The following is a 17033-nucleotide window of genomic DNA, read 5'->3' as shown; positions in this document are numbered from 1 at the left end:
TCCGATAAAAGAACTTGTTCACAAATTAACATATATATATATATATATATATTTATCGGCACGTTTTTCGTTGTTAAAATACACCTTTCAATACAGACTGATACACGTGTGCTAATTTATTTATTTCAGATAGTACACCCACCAGGATTGTTTGTTTGTTTTTACACCACTAACCAGTCAGCCGGAACGTTTCTCACTCAAGATGCTGCTCCGACAGCTTTTTCGCCACGGACCATACATTATTCGCTCCAAACTAAACAACACAAGGCGGACAGTGTTTCCAACTTTTGTTCTAAATACGTGTTCAGTGTGAGCGGTGTTTGGTGTTGAATCCAGCTCGTGTCATGTCGGACACATGGAGCAACATCCAGGCGCACAAGAAGCAGCTGGACTCTCTGCGGGAGAGGCTGCAGCGGCGGCGGAAAGACCCTGCTCTGTCCTCGGGTACGTTCAGGCCGGAGAGCCGGTACCAGCCATGGTACCAGCAGGGCTGCAACAATGTTGTTATTAGGTCATCAATGGAGTATTTATCCGATTAATCACTTAATTCATGAGTCTATAAATGTCAAGAATGCAGACACATGTCCATGTTTCTTTAACCTGAGGCCACACTCTTAAAATGCATAGTTTTACTAGCACATTTGGGGATTTTTTAGTCAACAAGATAAGATAAGATATTCCTTTATTAGTCCTGCAGTGGGGAGATTTGCAGTGTACAGCAGCAAAGGGGATTGTGCAAAAAACAAGATGCATCAGCTAACACAGTAAAAAAAAAAAAGAGCTAAACAAAGTGTAACAAAATATGAACCTTTTAAATAGAAGGAAGTATAAAAATAGGAGCAGTATATACATTATTGACAATAAACAGACCATTTACAAAATTGCACAAGTGGAAAATGATATTGCACAGTGAGAATGAAATGAAATGACATATATATATATATATGCAGCTGTCAAACTTTCAACTCACATGACTTGTTTACTACACCTTACCTTTTCCCATACTTTTAGTTAAATGATTCATTTTTGTATGTATTTCATTGTTTTTATTGGATTGTTTTCCACTGTTTGGTTAGGTTTTTCTGCACATTTTGTGTACTTCTTGTTGTTGTTTAACTTTTGTTGTATTTTAAAAATTATGTTAGTTTAGATCTTTCTCCCTTTTTTGTTATTGTTTTTTTTTTTCTCCTGGGGTTTAGGGGGAGGTCCTTTGTATAAGCCTGTGGCTTCTTGACCTCTCCTGACACATTTCTTGGTTTTGTTTTCATTGACTGGATTTTGTGCAGTTTTATATATGTGCAAATATGTAAATATATAAATAAATAAATAAATAAATTAGCAATTGATTGTAGCACAAATCGTGTATAATAATATAAATGACTTCTACGGTTACAAAGTGAATCATGTTGGATTGTTTGAAAAACAACTATTTTACTTTTGCGGTTTGATGGTTATAATTTGTAGGGGCAAACACCAGCCAGATGCTGGTAAAATATGCAAGCGGCTGATATATTTTCTTCACTCACCAACCATTAATACAATGGTAATTTAAAGTAAATAATGCACCCTGAGGGCATGGCTGTAACTAATTAATTTAATTATCAATTAAACTGACGATTGTGTTCTTCATTAATCAAGTAATTGTTTGGTCTATAAAACATCGGAAAATAGTCCCATGCCCATCATAATTTCCCCAAAGTCCAAGATGACATTTTCAAATAAGTTTTGTTTGAATAACACTAACAGTGCCAAAACCCCAAGATACTCAGTTTACCTTCACAGTAACAAGTGGATTTCTGGCATTTGTGTTTAAAGAATCACAAATTATGAATTAGTTGTCAAAGTTGTTGCTGATTCATTTTCTGACGATTGACTTATCAAATCATTTTGTCCATCCAACGGTCTACAATACAAAAAATATTCAACTTACAATGACATTAAACAGAGAAAAGCAGAATCTCCTGCCAGAAACTTGACTCAAATAATTATTGCCCTTCTTCTTGATAAATGACATTGATCGATTATCAGAAATGTTGTTGGTTAATTTTCTGTTGATCGACTAATCATTTCATCTCCAATCATTTGTTGTAAGGCCGCCTAACTATATGTGCTTTGATATCAACAGTAGGAAGACTGACACAATTCATTGAACTCACAACAAGATAAATGTTTTCATCATTGTTAAGTTGTTTTTCTATATTAAGAAATACAAATAGAAAGATTATGTTAAGTTATGGAAAACTGTTTCTTTTTTAATTTGATATCTAAATGATCTGTAAAACCGTTTCAAAACAAGGATGTTAACCTCTGTTGTCTCCTCTCGGTCAGATGGCGGAAGCAGTACAGAGGGTTCCACAGCCAGGAGTGACAGCCCGGCTCCGTCAACTCCGCTACCCTCTCAGGAGGAGACGGAAAAACCACCAGACCCTGAACTGGAGAAGAGTCTGCTGGGATATCTCTCTGACCTGAGTCTTTCATTGCCAACAGACTCTCTTGCCATCACAAATGAACTCAGTGTGAGTATTTGTCTTGGTCTCTAAGCACAGAAATGTTTTATAGAGGAACGTAAGATATGTTATGTTAAGCTTGGTATTATATTAACAGCTTCATTCTTTTCTTCTGTTTGCTTACAGTCTGAAACAGCTGTCAGTCATGGAAGCATCCAGAGTCTGCTGCTTAAATTCTCTGCCCAGGAGCTCATCGAGGTCCGGCAGCCCTCCTCAGCCTCTTCCTCTACTTCTTCCTCCCCCTCAATCGTGGTAGCAGTGGACCACACAAAACTATGGGCCATGATCGGGTCCGGGGCTGGAGCCCAACGGGCTGGAGTCAAGAGAAAAGCAGAAGATCAAACCCATCACAAGAGAGCTGCTGGCTTCTCGCCATCACTTCAGAGCTCCGCTTCTCCTCCGCACACTTCCTTCACCTCTCTGACGCCGGCTTCCTCCTCACAGCTGGCGGGGCCTTCGGCGTCGGGGAGCGGGGCTGAGAAGAAGGGCAGGAGCAGTAAAAGCCAGTCGTCCCATTTGGACATGGAGATAGAGAGCCTCCTGAACCAACAGTCCACTAAAGAGCAGCAAAGCAAGAAGGTAGGAAGGTTGAGGAGGCCGACAAATATCTCTTCTTGTCTCTTTTAGCACCCAGTATCATTGTAACCAGTTACACTTAATGGTTACAGGATAGTTTGGAGGTGTGATTACTGATATGGTATTTATGTCCAGGTGAGCAGAGAGATTCTGGAGCTGCTCAATGCCAGCACAGCTAAGGAGCAGTCCATCGTGTTAAAGTTCCGGTCTCGCGGCCGAGCTCAGGTCCAAGAGTTCTGCGACCACGGGACCAAAGAGGAGTGCGTGCGCTCCGGGGACACGCCACAGCCGTGCACCAAGTTACACTTTCGGTCAGTGTTCCTCAGCAAACTTTTCTTGTCTGTATTTATGTCACCCCAACTGTTAAAATCTTTTCTATCAGACACTTCACAGCAGCAACATATTTTTAATTAATTCAGATAAATTATGAATTTGCATTGCAGTTCAGTGTTTAAAAAATACACTGGGGGCACCCTGGTGGCCGAGGGTGAGGGCACCGACCATCGCCCACCGGTATAAAAAACAAAACAGAAAAAAGCCAATATTCTCTGATTCCAGCTTCTTAAATGTGAATATTTTCTGGTTTCTTTACTCCTCTATGACAATAAACTGAATATCTTTGAGTTGTGAACAAAACAAGACACATTTGAGGACGTCATCTTGGGCTTTGGGAAACACTGATCAACATTTTTCACCATTTTCTGACATTTTATAGACCAAACAACTAATCGATTAATCGAGAAAATAATCAACAACTACCGAATAAAGGCGTAAAATGCCCAAAAACATTTAAAAAAAAAAATAGAAATACTCCCATTGGCCTCAGGAGGTCGCCATAATCAAGGTTAAAAGATATACTACTATCAGAAACGCCACATTTTGACAATGTTCTTGCAAAACACTGACGTTTTGCTAATAATGTCAATGAAGGTCTAAATTTCAAACTCAGAAAGGCCTTATTGCTACAACACGAGTTTCACTTTAATCAAATAGAAAAGGATAATGAATCTTGTTTTCATCTCAAAATATATAATTTGCAAAATTTCTCCTCATTCTAAATGATGGATCTGCGGCAATGGTTCCCTAACTGGTGGTTGGGAACCCCCAAAAGATGTCTCAAAATAAATCTTAGGGGTCATAAGATGAATAATGAGATGTGAGATCAAAAACAGATTCTGATACATACAATTTTGTACGGCTGCAACTGACGATTATCTTCCTCGTCGATTAATCTGTTGATTATTTTCTCGATTAATCATTTACTTGTTTGGTCTATAAAATGTTTGGTGAAAAATGTTGATCAGTGTTTCCCAAAGGCCAAGATGACGTCCTCAAATGTCTTGTTCTGTCCACAACTCAAAGATATTCAGCGTACTGTCATAGAGGAGTAAAGAAACCAGAAAATATTCACATTTAAGAAGCTGGAATCAGAGAAATTTAAGTTGTTTTGCACAATTTATAAAGGTTGGGAAACACTGGTGTATTTTCCTTCCTGTATTTTAATTTGTGTGCTAAAGTAGGGAAGGTTTTGGGGTTTATTTCTGTGGGGTTTTATTCAAATCTGAAGTTGTCATTGCACAAACATGTTTATGCAACCGATTCACTTTGTGACACATATTTTCTCATTCAGTCGCATCATCAACAAGCACACGGACGAGAGCCTCGGCGACTGCTCCTTCCTCAACACGTGTTTCCACATGGACACCTGCAAGTACGTCCACTATGAGATCGACAGCCCTCCAGAGGCCGAGGGGAGCCTGATGGGACCCCAGGCCGGGACTACGGAGCTCGGCCTCTGTGCAGGGGACGCCGACAGCAACGTGGGCAAACTGTTCCCCTCACAGGTGAGGCTGTTAGAGGAGCGATGAGGAAAGAAGAGGCAGATGGATGTTGATATTTTTAGCGGGTTATGAAATTGACAGAGGTTGTGTTTTTCTTTGCAGTGGATCTGCTGCGATATTCGTTACTTGGACGTGTCCATCCTCGGGAAGTTTGCTGTGGTGATGGCCGACCCTCCGTGGGACATCCACATGGAGCTGCCCTACGGTACGCTGACTGACGACGAGATGAGAAAACTCAACATCCCCATCCTGCAAGATGACGGCTTCCTCTTCCTCTGGGTCACCGGCAGGTAACTACAACAATCAGTCATGTATCTATCCACGACTTGATCTCCTACAATGTCAAGATGTCCTTGAACTTAACACGAACTTGCCTGGTCGCTTGAGTTTCGTGGTTGCTGAATATTTTCAGCGAAAAACCTTAACAAAAAAACTTTTTTTTCAGGTGTGGCTTTTACTCCTTTAACCAAAGACCCCCTTTACACCAGGCATTACAATACATCTCGTATACAGATTGTATCTAGATATGATTTAACCTGATTACATTTACACCTGGTGTCTTTAGTGTCCACATTGAGATCCAATCGCTCTGTCTGAAAGGGCTGAGAGGAAGGCTGCATACACACAGGCTTGTAGCTGGGCACTGCAGGAGAGGCGTTGTGTAATGGACGGACACTTAAGCCTCAAACCGCCGCCGTTTAGGGGGATAGGGCCTGCAAACGTGACTTTGATACATCTACATTCACACACACAGAGGGATGATGAGAGGAGACGCTGAGCACAGACAGAGCGGTGGCAACCGCGATGATCTCTCTGGTCACAGTGGTCCGGTGACAGGAAGCGTGCTGCAGGTTGTAACCTGCCGCACACACACCCGGCCAAAGCTGTTGATTACTACCGAAGCTCCGGAGCCCCAAAAAATGGTGCTCTGGACAGCTGTATATCCGCTCACGTAGTTTTCAATTTACACTTGTGTTCAATGTGGTCACAATGTGTCCCTGGCCACCTCCGGAGGGTTTGGCCGATCCGATCACAATCCATCCTCAGTGCGTTCTGGGAGCATTTACACCCGTACTTTCATGTGGTTGAGCACCATCCAATTGCAATCCAATCACCCAAAACACAATTTAAAGACAGGTGTAAAAGGGGTAAAATATATACATTCGAATAAACTGTTTAATTTGTGTATACTATTTTTTTTCCTTTTTCTGTGCAGTTTTTGTTTTCCATTTTCTCATTTGTTTTGAAGTTGTAGCCTGACAGAAAAGCTGTACTCTATTCCCAATCTTCAAGTCCCCCCCCAAAAAATTGTTAAAGCTTTCCCACAAAGGTTGAACCTGCATGGTAACACATTTACATGCAGCCAGGTCATAGTTCTGCACATCCAGATATAGTTGTGTCTGCTCAAACTCATCATCTGCTCAACTCCTCTTCTTCCAGGGCCATGGAGCTGGGCAGAGAGTGTCTCAGTCTTTGGGGGTGAGTCTTCCACTACCATCATCACTTTGTTAGGATACCATTTCATTTCTTATATATTTGCTGCTTTTTTTATTAATGTATTTATTTTCATCCGTCAGCTATGATCGAGTTGATGAAATCATTTGGGTGAAAACCAACCAGCTTCAGAGAATCATCCGCACAGGAAGGACAGGCCATTGGCTGAACCACGGGAAGGAGCACTGTCTGGTATGTTTGTCCATGTATCCTCTTACTGTATACATTTGAATCTGTCATATACTGTATGAGCTTGCATGAAAATGTTGAGGTCCAAGCTTGAGGAATCTTGCCTCCAGGGGTTTCTGCTTGTTGCGTGTTCATTCTTGGGAGTTGGAGAGGTTGCCCCATAGCTAGAAGGTGTTTTGAAGCAAGATGACGCTGCTACAGGCTCATTCTTTTTAAATCAATCAATCAATCAATCAATCAATCAAACTGTATTTGTATAGCACCTTTCATACCGTTTAGTGTAGTTCAAGGTGAGAAAGTAAGTCAAGTGAGAACCATGAAAACAACTGAAAAGAAAAAAAGAATTTAACAATGAGATAATTTGATGTGTAATTTAAATGTGCCTCTGATGGTGGGTCAGATAAAGGCCTAAAATGTACATTCTCTTCAGGTGGGTGTAAAGGGAAACCCTCAGGGATTCAACCGAGGTTTGGACTGCGACGTCATTGTGGCCGAGGTAATTGTTTACTTCTTCTGTCCTACTTATTGTATTTATGATTTCTACAGCCTGAAAAAAGTTTGCTTCACATATGATACAGATCTCCTCATTGCATTACAAACACTCTTTTCCAGGTCCGCTCCACCAGTCACAAACCAGATGAGATCTACGGCATGATAGAGAGACTCTCGCCCGGCACCAGGAAGATCGAGCTTTTCGGCCGACCCCACAACGTCCAGCCCAACTGGTAACATACTATCATGCTTTAATTCCACTCAACCCCTTTTTATCATAGACCCGTTTTTGTCTTTTTTAAGGGGGGGACAGGGGGTCTTTAGGGGGAGATGGCAGGTCAGCAGTAGATGTCACATAGAAGTAGTGTACATCATCTGAAATTAATTTGTAGGGCTGTCAGTCGATTCAAATATTTAGTCGTGATTCGCATGATTGTCCATAGTTAATCATGATTAATCGCAAATTAATCATGTTTTTTATCCCTTCAAAATGGCCATTTCCTTGCCAAAATTTAGCGGGAGTTTGGAGCGTTATTTAGCCTCAAGCTAGTATGACATGAGTGATACCAATGGATTCTTAAGTTTTTCTAGTCTCATATGATACCAGTAGCTTCACTATAGCTAAAACTGAGCCCGCTACAACCTAAAATTGACAAGTTGTGTTAATGCATTAAAGGAATTAGTGGCGTTAAAATGAATTTGCATTAACGCGTTGTTATCACGTTAACTTTGACAGCCATATTAATTAATTCAAATAAAGTGTAAAGTGTATAAGGCCTTAGAACATTATGATGGAAGTATATGATGTCCATCCCCATGCTCTATTGTGTCTCATAAGTTGTTGCAGCAATTTATGATACCATTTGTTACACAGATTTGGTGCTAAATCTAACCATTTTTTTCCACTCGAGAATTGATAGAAATGATCAATAATCCCTCTAAAATACCAAATTAAGACATCAAGACCTTGAGGAACATCATAGGAAGAGCCATACTGTGATGTGGTATCAAAAACTTTTAACATTTGGAGATTTCTGCAAGAATTGCATTTTTCAGCGATTGGATGGCGAGCACTTCTGTTCTGTAAACAGCTCAGAAACACCCTTATTGTCAGTATACCTAGGAAAGCCATCCATCCTCTGACTGCTCTAGGTCTCTAGTTTGTGGTTGTAAAGTTTCATCAGGCTGTGATTATCTTAGAGGTGACCACAGGTCATTTTATACAGTGAGGTCAAGTTTCAAAAAATTTAATGTAATGACTACTATAGGCTTCCTAGCTTCATGTGATACCAGTACCTTCACTCTCGCTCTAAAGCCTGCTACAGCCTCTGAAAGACAGTAAAGTCAGCCGTTCCAAGTGGTGGAAGAAGTTAAAGGCTAAGTAACTATTCTACATATTTTACATGTACTGATTGACCTTTTTTCCTCCTCCACCTCTAGGGTAACTCTTGGAAACCAGCTCGATGGCATTCATCTCTTGGATCCTGATGTCGTGGCTCGATTTAAGAGTCGTTATCCAGACGGCGTTATCTCCAAACCCAAAAACATGCAGTGATGACTTTATCAGTGGTCACAGGTTTGGAAGAAGTTTGTCTATAGACTGTTTTTGATTTATTTTTTTTATACCAGTGAACTAATTTCTTAAATAAATGTTCTCAACAAGATACACTGTCTGTGTCTTGGATAAGAAATGATCAATACGTGAAGAAATTTAAATTTTTAAAGTTAATCACTTTTGGTGTTACTTTTGGAGCAATGTTTGTATATTACTGTATGTATATCTAATTCTGCAAAACTTCACATTCACCATCAACAAAAACACAGGAGACATTTTTAATGTACATTTTTAGTTATTATTTTGTTAGTAAAGAATAAAGAGACTTTTCTTTTGACGTACTGTAGATTTGAATAACTGTTAATGATTTTTTTTTGCATCAAAGGACAAACATTGAATTTAGAAAATTTCAGCAGGTTTTTCCACAGTCATTTGGGATCAACGCTTAACATTCATATTTGTTCATTTTAGCCAAATACAGAAACCTGTTCATCCTAAAAGTCTACAGTTAAGGTTTGTTAAAAGTAAACATTTTAATAACAAATGCAACCATGATTTTTTTATTATAAAAAAATATTAAAGAAAAGAAATTAGCCAGACAGAGCTGAAGCCAAACATGATTGACAGAATACCTAATAGAAATACATTTTGCTGTGTAGCTTAATGCTTTCAAAACAGGAACTAACTGGAGGCAAGAACAGCTGCTGAGCATCTTCATCTGTTAGTGTAGAGCAGGATTAGAAAGTAAACCCATAAGAAATGTCAGCAGGAGGTTCAGAAATATGACTCATGATGGTGACTGCTAACGCTGTTTAGATAGAGATAATTATCATCATACTTTTGAAGGTTAACTCCCTCATTCTGCTTTGTGAAACACCTCCTTATCTCAACAGGGAATTGAAAAATCTGCATTTTTTTCCCACAAAAGTAGTCAAAAAAAGAAACTCAGTAAAAAAAAAAGAAAAAAAAAGTTATGCACTTTTTGGTTATGAATGCTGTAAACAAGTCTCTATGTTGTCTTCTCTCTCTCATCAGTATCGGGTCCATTTGGGCAGTGGATCCGTTCCTTTTAGAGTTTCGTCTCATGTCATGTTAATGCACAGAGATTGAAAACCAAGTCTGTTTCGGTCTGTCTTCCACGGCCCCTTGTTGAATCTGATTAATCATCGAGAGTTCTTTGTGTGCAGCGAGGGGTTAAAAAGCGAACTGTGGCTGTGCACATCTGCTGTTGATCACATCTAAAGGTGACGATGGATGCACTAGCTCAACGATCAGGCTCCCAGGTAACTTAGATACAGGAGTCTCTTTATCTCCTCTGCAGCCCTCCTCAGTAGGTGGCGTCCACTGCGTTGATGTTGCTGTCCAGCTGGTGTCTAAAAGACAGCCTGGCCTTGGTGGAGAAATATATCTGGGAGCCCCGACTCAGGCTTCCTACTCCTTCACTGTCGCTACCCCAGGATGTGGTGGAGCACAGACGGGGCTTCATCTCCTCGATGGGAACTGAGGGGTGGAAGACAGAGATAGAAAGTTAAGCGTTATCAGGGCGTGCTATCATGAAATGGCTGTTTATTTGGTCTATGTTTGATTTTCTTAGGGTGTAGCTGCTCCTCACCTGCCGCTGGGGGGCACTGCCTGCTCTTGCAGCGTTCTTTACAGCGTCTGTAGAAAGGAAAACACTGCAGCATCTTCACACCCATGGCAGCGTTGTCTGTAGAGAGAGGGGAGTGAACAGAGACATAAATATGTGGACAAAACATACTAAAATGATGGTTGTTTTAATGCACAGGGTTGTCTTTGAGACTGACTGAAAAAGGTAACGCCATCCTAAACTGCAACAGTGAGAATGTCTCTCAAATATGAAGTAAAAAGTAAGTCAACCACATTTTTTTTCCTGCCTGATCACAACGACAGCATGTCTGAGTGTCTGCTGACAGCCCCTTGTCTCATCACCAGGTCACAGTTTAATGGAATTATGATCTCGCACTTCAGCGTCATGATATCCTAACGCAAGCTGATAATATCACTGAACAGCACGGCGTCCCAGCAACCAGCCAATCAGTCAGTATTTACATGTGCCAGGATCCTCCTTCACACCGCCTAATCCTGGAACAGGACGTCAATGGGCTACGGCAGACAGAGGAGTTATTAAGCTCTCTCCTGACTACCAAACACAGATTACATAGAGGTCGTCTGATGTATGCAAGTTGTGACTAACAGCCAGACAGGTACATATCTCAACTGAAGCTAAAGCTGTTGTTTTCCTTTTAAGAACTCTAAAAGCTTTTGTTTCCCTCTCAGCCAGCATTTATGCTTTCCATTGAGGGTTTCCTGGACCTAGATCTGCCCTGAATATACGTCACAATCGATCTACGCTGCAGGTACTGTAGTTCTGATTCATTGAGCAACAAGTCAGTCAAATTCATTATTTCCCCGAGGATTGTCCCTCTAGCGTTGGCACCTCTGAATGGTAAGATAAAGCCAGGGCCACACGCCAGCACTGAGCTGTATTTACTTAGAGCGAGTGAAAAACAAGGTATTTATTTTGGTCTAATCAGGTTAGGAAATAGGTCAGGTGAAATGGAGCGGAGGGAGGCGATGGATCTTGACAGTTTCTATTGTAATTATGCATTGGGGTAAAAGAAGAGTTGTGTAGCGTTAATGTTTCTTGGGAAAAAAATAACTTTTATGTATAACCTACATGATCAAACTTCAATAGCCACAGAAACAGCCAACAGATTCGCAAAACTACCAAATAAGATGCACAACGATTATTAGAAAGACTCAAATCAACCTCAAAGAGACGCACAACATCCACAAAAGAAAACAACTAAAAAGTGATAAAAAAAAACTTCAGATTTTCAAAATGACCACAGAAATGCAAATCAACCACAGAGACAATAAAACGACCCCAAAAAGATACAAAACTACAAAGGGATGCAAAACAACTACAAGGAAGCACAAAACAACTACAAAGAGATGAAAAACTGACTACAAAAGGATGCCAAACGACTACAAAGGGACGCAAAACGACTACAAAGACGCAAAACAACTACAAAGGGACGCAAAACGACTACAAAGAGATCCAAAACAGCAACAAAGTGATGTGAAATGATTACAAAAAGACTTAAATCAGCCACTAAGAGACATTAAAATGACCACAAAGAGGCTCAAAACAACCACAAAGTGACGCAAAACAACTACAAAGAGATGCAAAACTATTTCAAAAAGACTCAAGTCAACCACTAAGAGACATTAAAACCACCAGAAAGAGATGCAAAACGACTAAAAAAATGACCACAAATAGACACAGCGTCTGAAACAAGCCGCCTATTTCAATCTGATGAGAAAACCCACTAGTGTGATAAAGCAGTAAGCCCCATTGTTCATTCATCACAGACGGGAGGATTTGGATATCTGATGACAAACGGTAAACTGTGATTGCAACATACAGGAGCAGAGTGTTCGGTTTCCTTTGTTTACTGCTGGTAAACTCATGCTGCTTGAGACAGTGAGGCAGTTTCATGGAGACGTGACAGCTCACACATACGCACAGAGCTGCTGTAGCACATTGCAGACAAGCCTCAGGGGAGACTTGTATAAGTGGAAAAACTCAGTCTCTATTTTTTGGTTAAATTCACACAGAAAAAGCTCTTTTTTTCCTCCGTTTCTTAACCATCTAATGCACCTCCCTTCTCATTTTCACTCAGGTGTGGCAGTGAAATCCTATCCCATTTACAGACACAGTGAATCCATTATGGTTAGGTCAATTTAGAGGTTCTGCCTGTGAAATAGGAACTCACAGTATAGCTCACATTGTGAAGGAAAGAACAGGAACAGTACTGACTGACCATGTTTTCCACCGCCTAGTTTCATTATTTCATTCTACAATTACGCCATAAATTCTTTTGTGTATTAATAATTTAGCGAGCATGCACTGTTTTCTCATAGAAACAAGCGTGCAAAACAGCACATAAACACACACAATATGAAGGCCCTGTGGTCAGTGGTGAGGAATTTTGGGCAGAGATCATGATTGGCTGTGGGGGTCTGGCAGCAGCTTAGGAGCCTGGAGGAGAAAAACAACCTCAGATGGCAAACGCACTCAAAAACACACACATACTCAGAAAGCACAGAGACAGTACCCGCATTGACCACAGCGAGTAGGGGAGTAGAAGAAATAGAAAGGAGGTCTAAGTGAGAAAAGAAGTATAAAAACGGGATGAAGTTGTGCCTTGACCTCTTTTTCTCTTCATGTTTCTCTCTGGAGGCCCGCAGGCAGCTCATGTGTGCAACATGCAGCACCTCAATAATGTGTTTTTTCTTGCTCAATCAGTGGCGGCTCTCTGATGGAGCTGATAATTGCGCAATCCCTCCAGAGAAACATTAGCAAGTGGCTCTTGGCTTGAGGTTTTCGAAATTGTGAGTGCATGTTTGTGCATGTGTGCATCCACAGGGGAAATCTGTGAGAGACTTAAACATGTTTGCCGAGTATGATCCCGACAAATTCTCCATTTCTAAACATGAGTCGAGCATTTCTATCTACAAACCACCTCACCAGTCCACACTCAGCCCCGTTATCTGCTTTGTAAACAACGTTAAAGCAGGCCGCAGAGCACATATGCCTACAGTAATGTGATAACAATCTTCCCACTGCCCCACATTTTCACTGAGCTCCCCCCTTCCCCAGTCAGTCCCTGGGGTTTTATAAAAAAAAAAAGTGCAGTCTTGTGTCACTGCCCGCAACACAAAGCCTCATACAGGCCTGCCAGGCTGGATGACGCACACACTACTCTGTGCATGTATACCTGCACAAGTGTGTGTGTATTTGTGTCCATTAATACCAGCATACAATCCGCTTTCATTCATATTCATCACAGCCAATGGATAAAGCAGCTTTTAAGGTGTTTCTATAGAGCTCTCATACTGTATAACAGACAGAACACATAATGTAACCCAAGTACTGTGCTTAAATACACTTTTATGGTACTTGTACTTCTATTTTATGCTACTTTATACTTCTACTTCACTACATTTAAGGGGCAAATATTGTACTTTTTAATCCACTATGGTTATTTGACAGTTCTAGTTACTTTACTGATAAAAATGTACAAACAAAACACATGCTTAGCTTATAATATATGACATATATCAAACTACCCAGCCAAATATAAAGTAGTTAAAATGATCTCCAACTAATAAATAATGAAAATGCAGCTTACATGTTAACGCATGAATAAATTAATCCGGTAATATATAATAACACTCTTAAAAGTACATTTTTGAATGCAGGACATTTAGGGACTGTACGAAAATTATTGGAGTGGTGAAGTGGGCAGACTCTTATTATTCACTATGTAAAAATCGCTAAGGTTATTAACAATTACTTTGAACACTCCTCTGCTGCAACAACGCACGTGAAAATAATAATATAATGTGTATATGTGATAAAAATTACGTTCATTATTTAAGTATTCTAAATTTGTATGTGACGTGTTTACTTCTGCCTGCTCCTTTTCGGACATATAATATTTATTTATTTAGTTTATTTAGAATTTGCTGTATGCTTACTGTTCATTTTTTATTCTTGTTTTATTTTTTTGTAATTTTTACATGTTCGAAATAAATCTATCCAATCTAATCTAAACTAATAATTGGTATAACTTGTTCAATAGTCTACCCCAATTTAAACCCTAATACCTTAATGGAACTTGATGTCTGCTTGCCGCATCCGCGAGGGTCGCGAGTGTCCGCGCGCCCAAAGTGATGTCACACCATCAGACACGGCCCTTCGCAGGGGTTCTTTGCAGCAGGTTTTCGCCCGTCCGCGTACGTCCAATTATGCTACGCAGATGGGCTGCGAAAATGTAGAATTTTGAGGAGCTTTGAGAATGTCGGTTTGCCGCGAGGAGAAACTCGAACGGACTATAAAAAATCCAAATATTTCCTCGTCACGATTCCACGTCGGCTCATGTCCGTGCGACCGTCCTTGCGGAAAGTAAAACCCTGATGTAACTATATTGCACAGGAAATCTGAAATAAAATATAAATTTATGACAGGGAAGAAATAAATGACTCTCCCCTCCTCTTCCAAAAAGTCAGACTACAGAAAAAAAATTACATTTTCTTTTCTGAACCCTTCTACTAATTTTCGTACAGTCCCTAACCTGTAATACACTGGGATATTACCACTTTTGCTTAAATAAAGAAACTTAATCGTAGTACTAGGTACACAGTTTTGTCATGTTTGGCTAGCCTAATTAATACACCTTTTAGTTTATAATTTCACATACTATATTCAGATGCGCCAGGTGGAGGCCTCTTTGCGCGCGGGTGGAAGGTTGAATGAAAATCTGTGCCAGACAGGCTAATCTGAGCTTTCATCTAGAGCACTATGCATCACTTATCTCCTCTCTGGCTCCCAGATTAAACTACTAAAGAAGGGTTTGTTTACGTATTCGAAGAATCAGAAGTGGAAACATTCATTATCTGCTCATTTAAGCCTGAAGATGGTACTTTTTTAAAGGTTTAACTTGCTCACATTATTCGACCCAAGCGGTGATGCCAATTAAAGTGGCAGAACCGGACAGTTAAGGAGAATAATAGGTGGTGCATTCAGGCGTGCAGAATAAAGTTTGACAAGTGGTTGTCACAAACAGTAGCCCACTAAAAGCTCACAGCATAGCAGAATGGGTTCTTTATGAACATGAACCCTCCTCCACTGACACACCTCCTGCTTCAAAACCAAAACAGCAACCCTTAAACTGGTCTGATAAGAGAGGTGTACATGTCAAGTATCATATTTGTGCAGCTGAAGTCTCATAAATGCCTTTTCATTTTTTTTTTATAAGTATAACGTCCCTTAAAATGACTTACCTGGTGAAATAAACTTGCAGACAGGCAGTAAAAAATGGATAATCTTGATAATTCCCAGCTGCAACACGACTATCCTCACTTCATCTGCGTTTTCTTGTCATTCAAATGTGTTTTTCCGCTGTTTTCTGCTGTTTTCTGCGCGTCCTCAACTGTGTGCGTCCTTATTGGCAGTATGGAAAGGTTTCTGTGGCGCGGAGCGACTGAACTTTAAATAGCTAATCCCTCGAGCATGGTGAGTGAGTGAGTGAGTGGAGGACACGCCTGCTTTCTCTCACCCTCCCTCCCTCCCTCCGTCTCTCCTCCTGTCGCCTCTCCCTCCCTCTGAGCTCCCATCCCACATACTGCACACTCTTCCTCCTGCATGCTCTGTTGTGTTTTGCATCCACCTCATTCACATATTTGTTGATACAGATAACACAACACTTTATCAGAAATAGCTTCTAGTGTATAAATAGCAAGTCATGAAGGATGAAGTCATATGTGTGTGTACAGATAACATGTCAAAATGACTCAATAAGATCATGAATCAAGGTGATTTGACCTCATGATCAACAAGATGTAATCCCATTTTAACAATAGACTTCATCTATCTATTAAAGTGTATTAATCACTGATGAAGTTCTTTCCCCTGATCCATGTAAGAACTTTCCACTTGTATCCCTATAGAGAGGTCAGAGGTCACCATCAGCGGCAGGACTTCACTCCTGTTGCTGGTAGGATTGATATTTTATTTCTTATCTGTTTATTACTTTACTTCCCCCTTCTTTTTAAATATATTTTCGTTAGGGCTGTCAAAGTTAACGCCATAATAACTTGTTAACGCAAATTTGTTTTGACGCCACTAATTTCTTTAAAGCATTAACACAATTCGATATTTCAGAGGTTGTAGCGGGTTCAGTTGTAAAGCTAGAGTGAAGCTACTGGCACCACATGAAACTAGAAAACCTAAGAAATCCATTGGTACCAACCATGTCAGACAAACCAAACACTGGCTCAAGACAGGGCCATTCGCATTTTTTCGTCAGCCTACACGCTTGGCAAACGGGAGAAGCTTCAGTTGGTTGCAATCTGCAACCACATTGCTAGATGCTGCAATGTCCTACACACTGCACCTTTAATTGTTCTTTAAATAGTCTTCACTTTTTAGTTTTGTAAAGCAGTTTGAGCTGTATTTTATGCTAAATAAGGACTATTACCATTATTATTATCATTATTATGGGAGGGTGCAATTCAATTTATGTATACTTCTAAATCAGCAAATCTAATTGTAAAAACACTAGATGGTATTGTACGGAAGCCCTAAACGGACATGATTCAATCATTTTTTTATGCAGTTATCTCGAGATCACAAGTTAACCTGTGATCTCGAGACAACGAGCTTTGTTATCTTGAGATAACGACATAATTGACTCATTATCACAACGGTATTAATATGTTTGAATCATGTCCGTTTAGGGCTTCCGTAGTATTGCAATGAGCACAAAAAAAGGACAGAAACACTGAAAA

The 17033-nt window shown here is 40.2% G+C and overlaps 2 protein-coding genes across 2 annotated transcripts; one reads left to right on the top strand and one right to left on the bottom strand.

Annotated features, from left to right (window-relative positions):
- Window positions 1-182: 182 nt before the first annotated feature.
- Window positions 183-8991, top strand: mettl3 (methyltransferase like 3). Its single transcript, XM_074624765.1, has 11 exons — window positions 183-444; window positions 2329-2516; window positions 2634-3086; window positions 3219-3394; window positions 4714-4927; window positions 5027-5214; window positions 6365-6403; window positions 6502-6610; window positions 7038-7103; window positions 7220-7332; window positions 8540-8991. The coding sequence occupies exons 1-11, from the start codon at window positions 345-347 to the stop codon at window positions 8652-8654; spliced, it is 1761 nt and encodes a 586-aa protein (XP_074480866.1). The 5' UTR covers window positions 183-344; the 3' UTR covers window positions 8655-8991.
- LOC141761393 (uncharacterized protein C17orf114) lies at window positions 8930-15567 on the bottom strand. The gene is made up of 3 exons (XM_074624772.1): window positions 15528-15567; window positions 10267-10362; window positions 8930-10154 (listed from the first exon to the last, which is right to left on the bottom strand). Exons 2-3 carry the CDS (start codon window positions 10349-10351, stop codon window positions 9982-9984), a joined length of 258 nt encoding a protein of 85 aa, XP_074480873.1. The 5' UTR covers window positions 10352-10362; window positions 15528-15567; the 3' UTR covers window positions 8930-9981.
- Between the last annotated feature and the right edge of the window lie 1466 nt (window positions 15568-17033).

Source organism: Sebastes fasciatus, chromosome 22 (genome assembly GCF_043250625.1).
Source record: "Sebastes fasciatus isolate fSebFas1 chromosome 22, fSebFas1.pri, whole genome shotgun sequence".
Classification (NCBI taxonomy): Eukaryota; Metazoa; Chordata; class Actinopteri; order Perciformes; family Sebastidae; genus Sebastes; species Sebastes fasciatus.
Note: the sequence above shows the minus strand (reverse complement) of the source record. Positions and strands in the feature narration are given on the sequence as shown.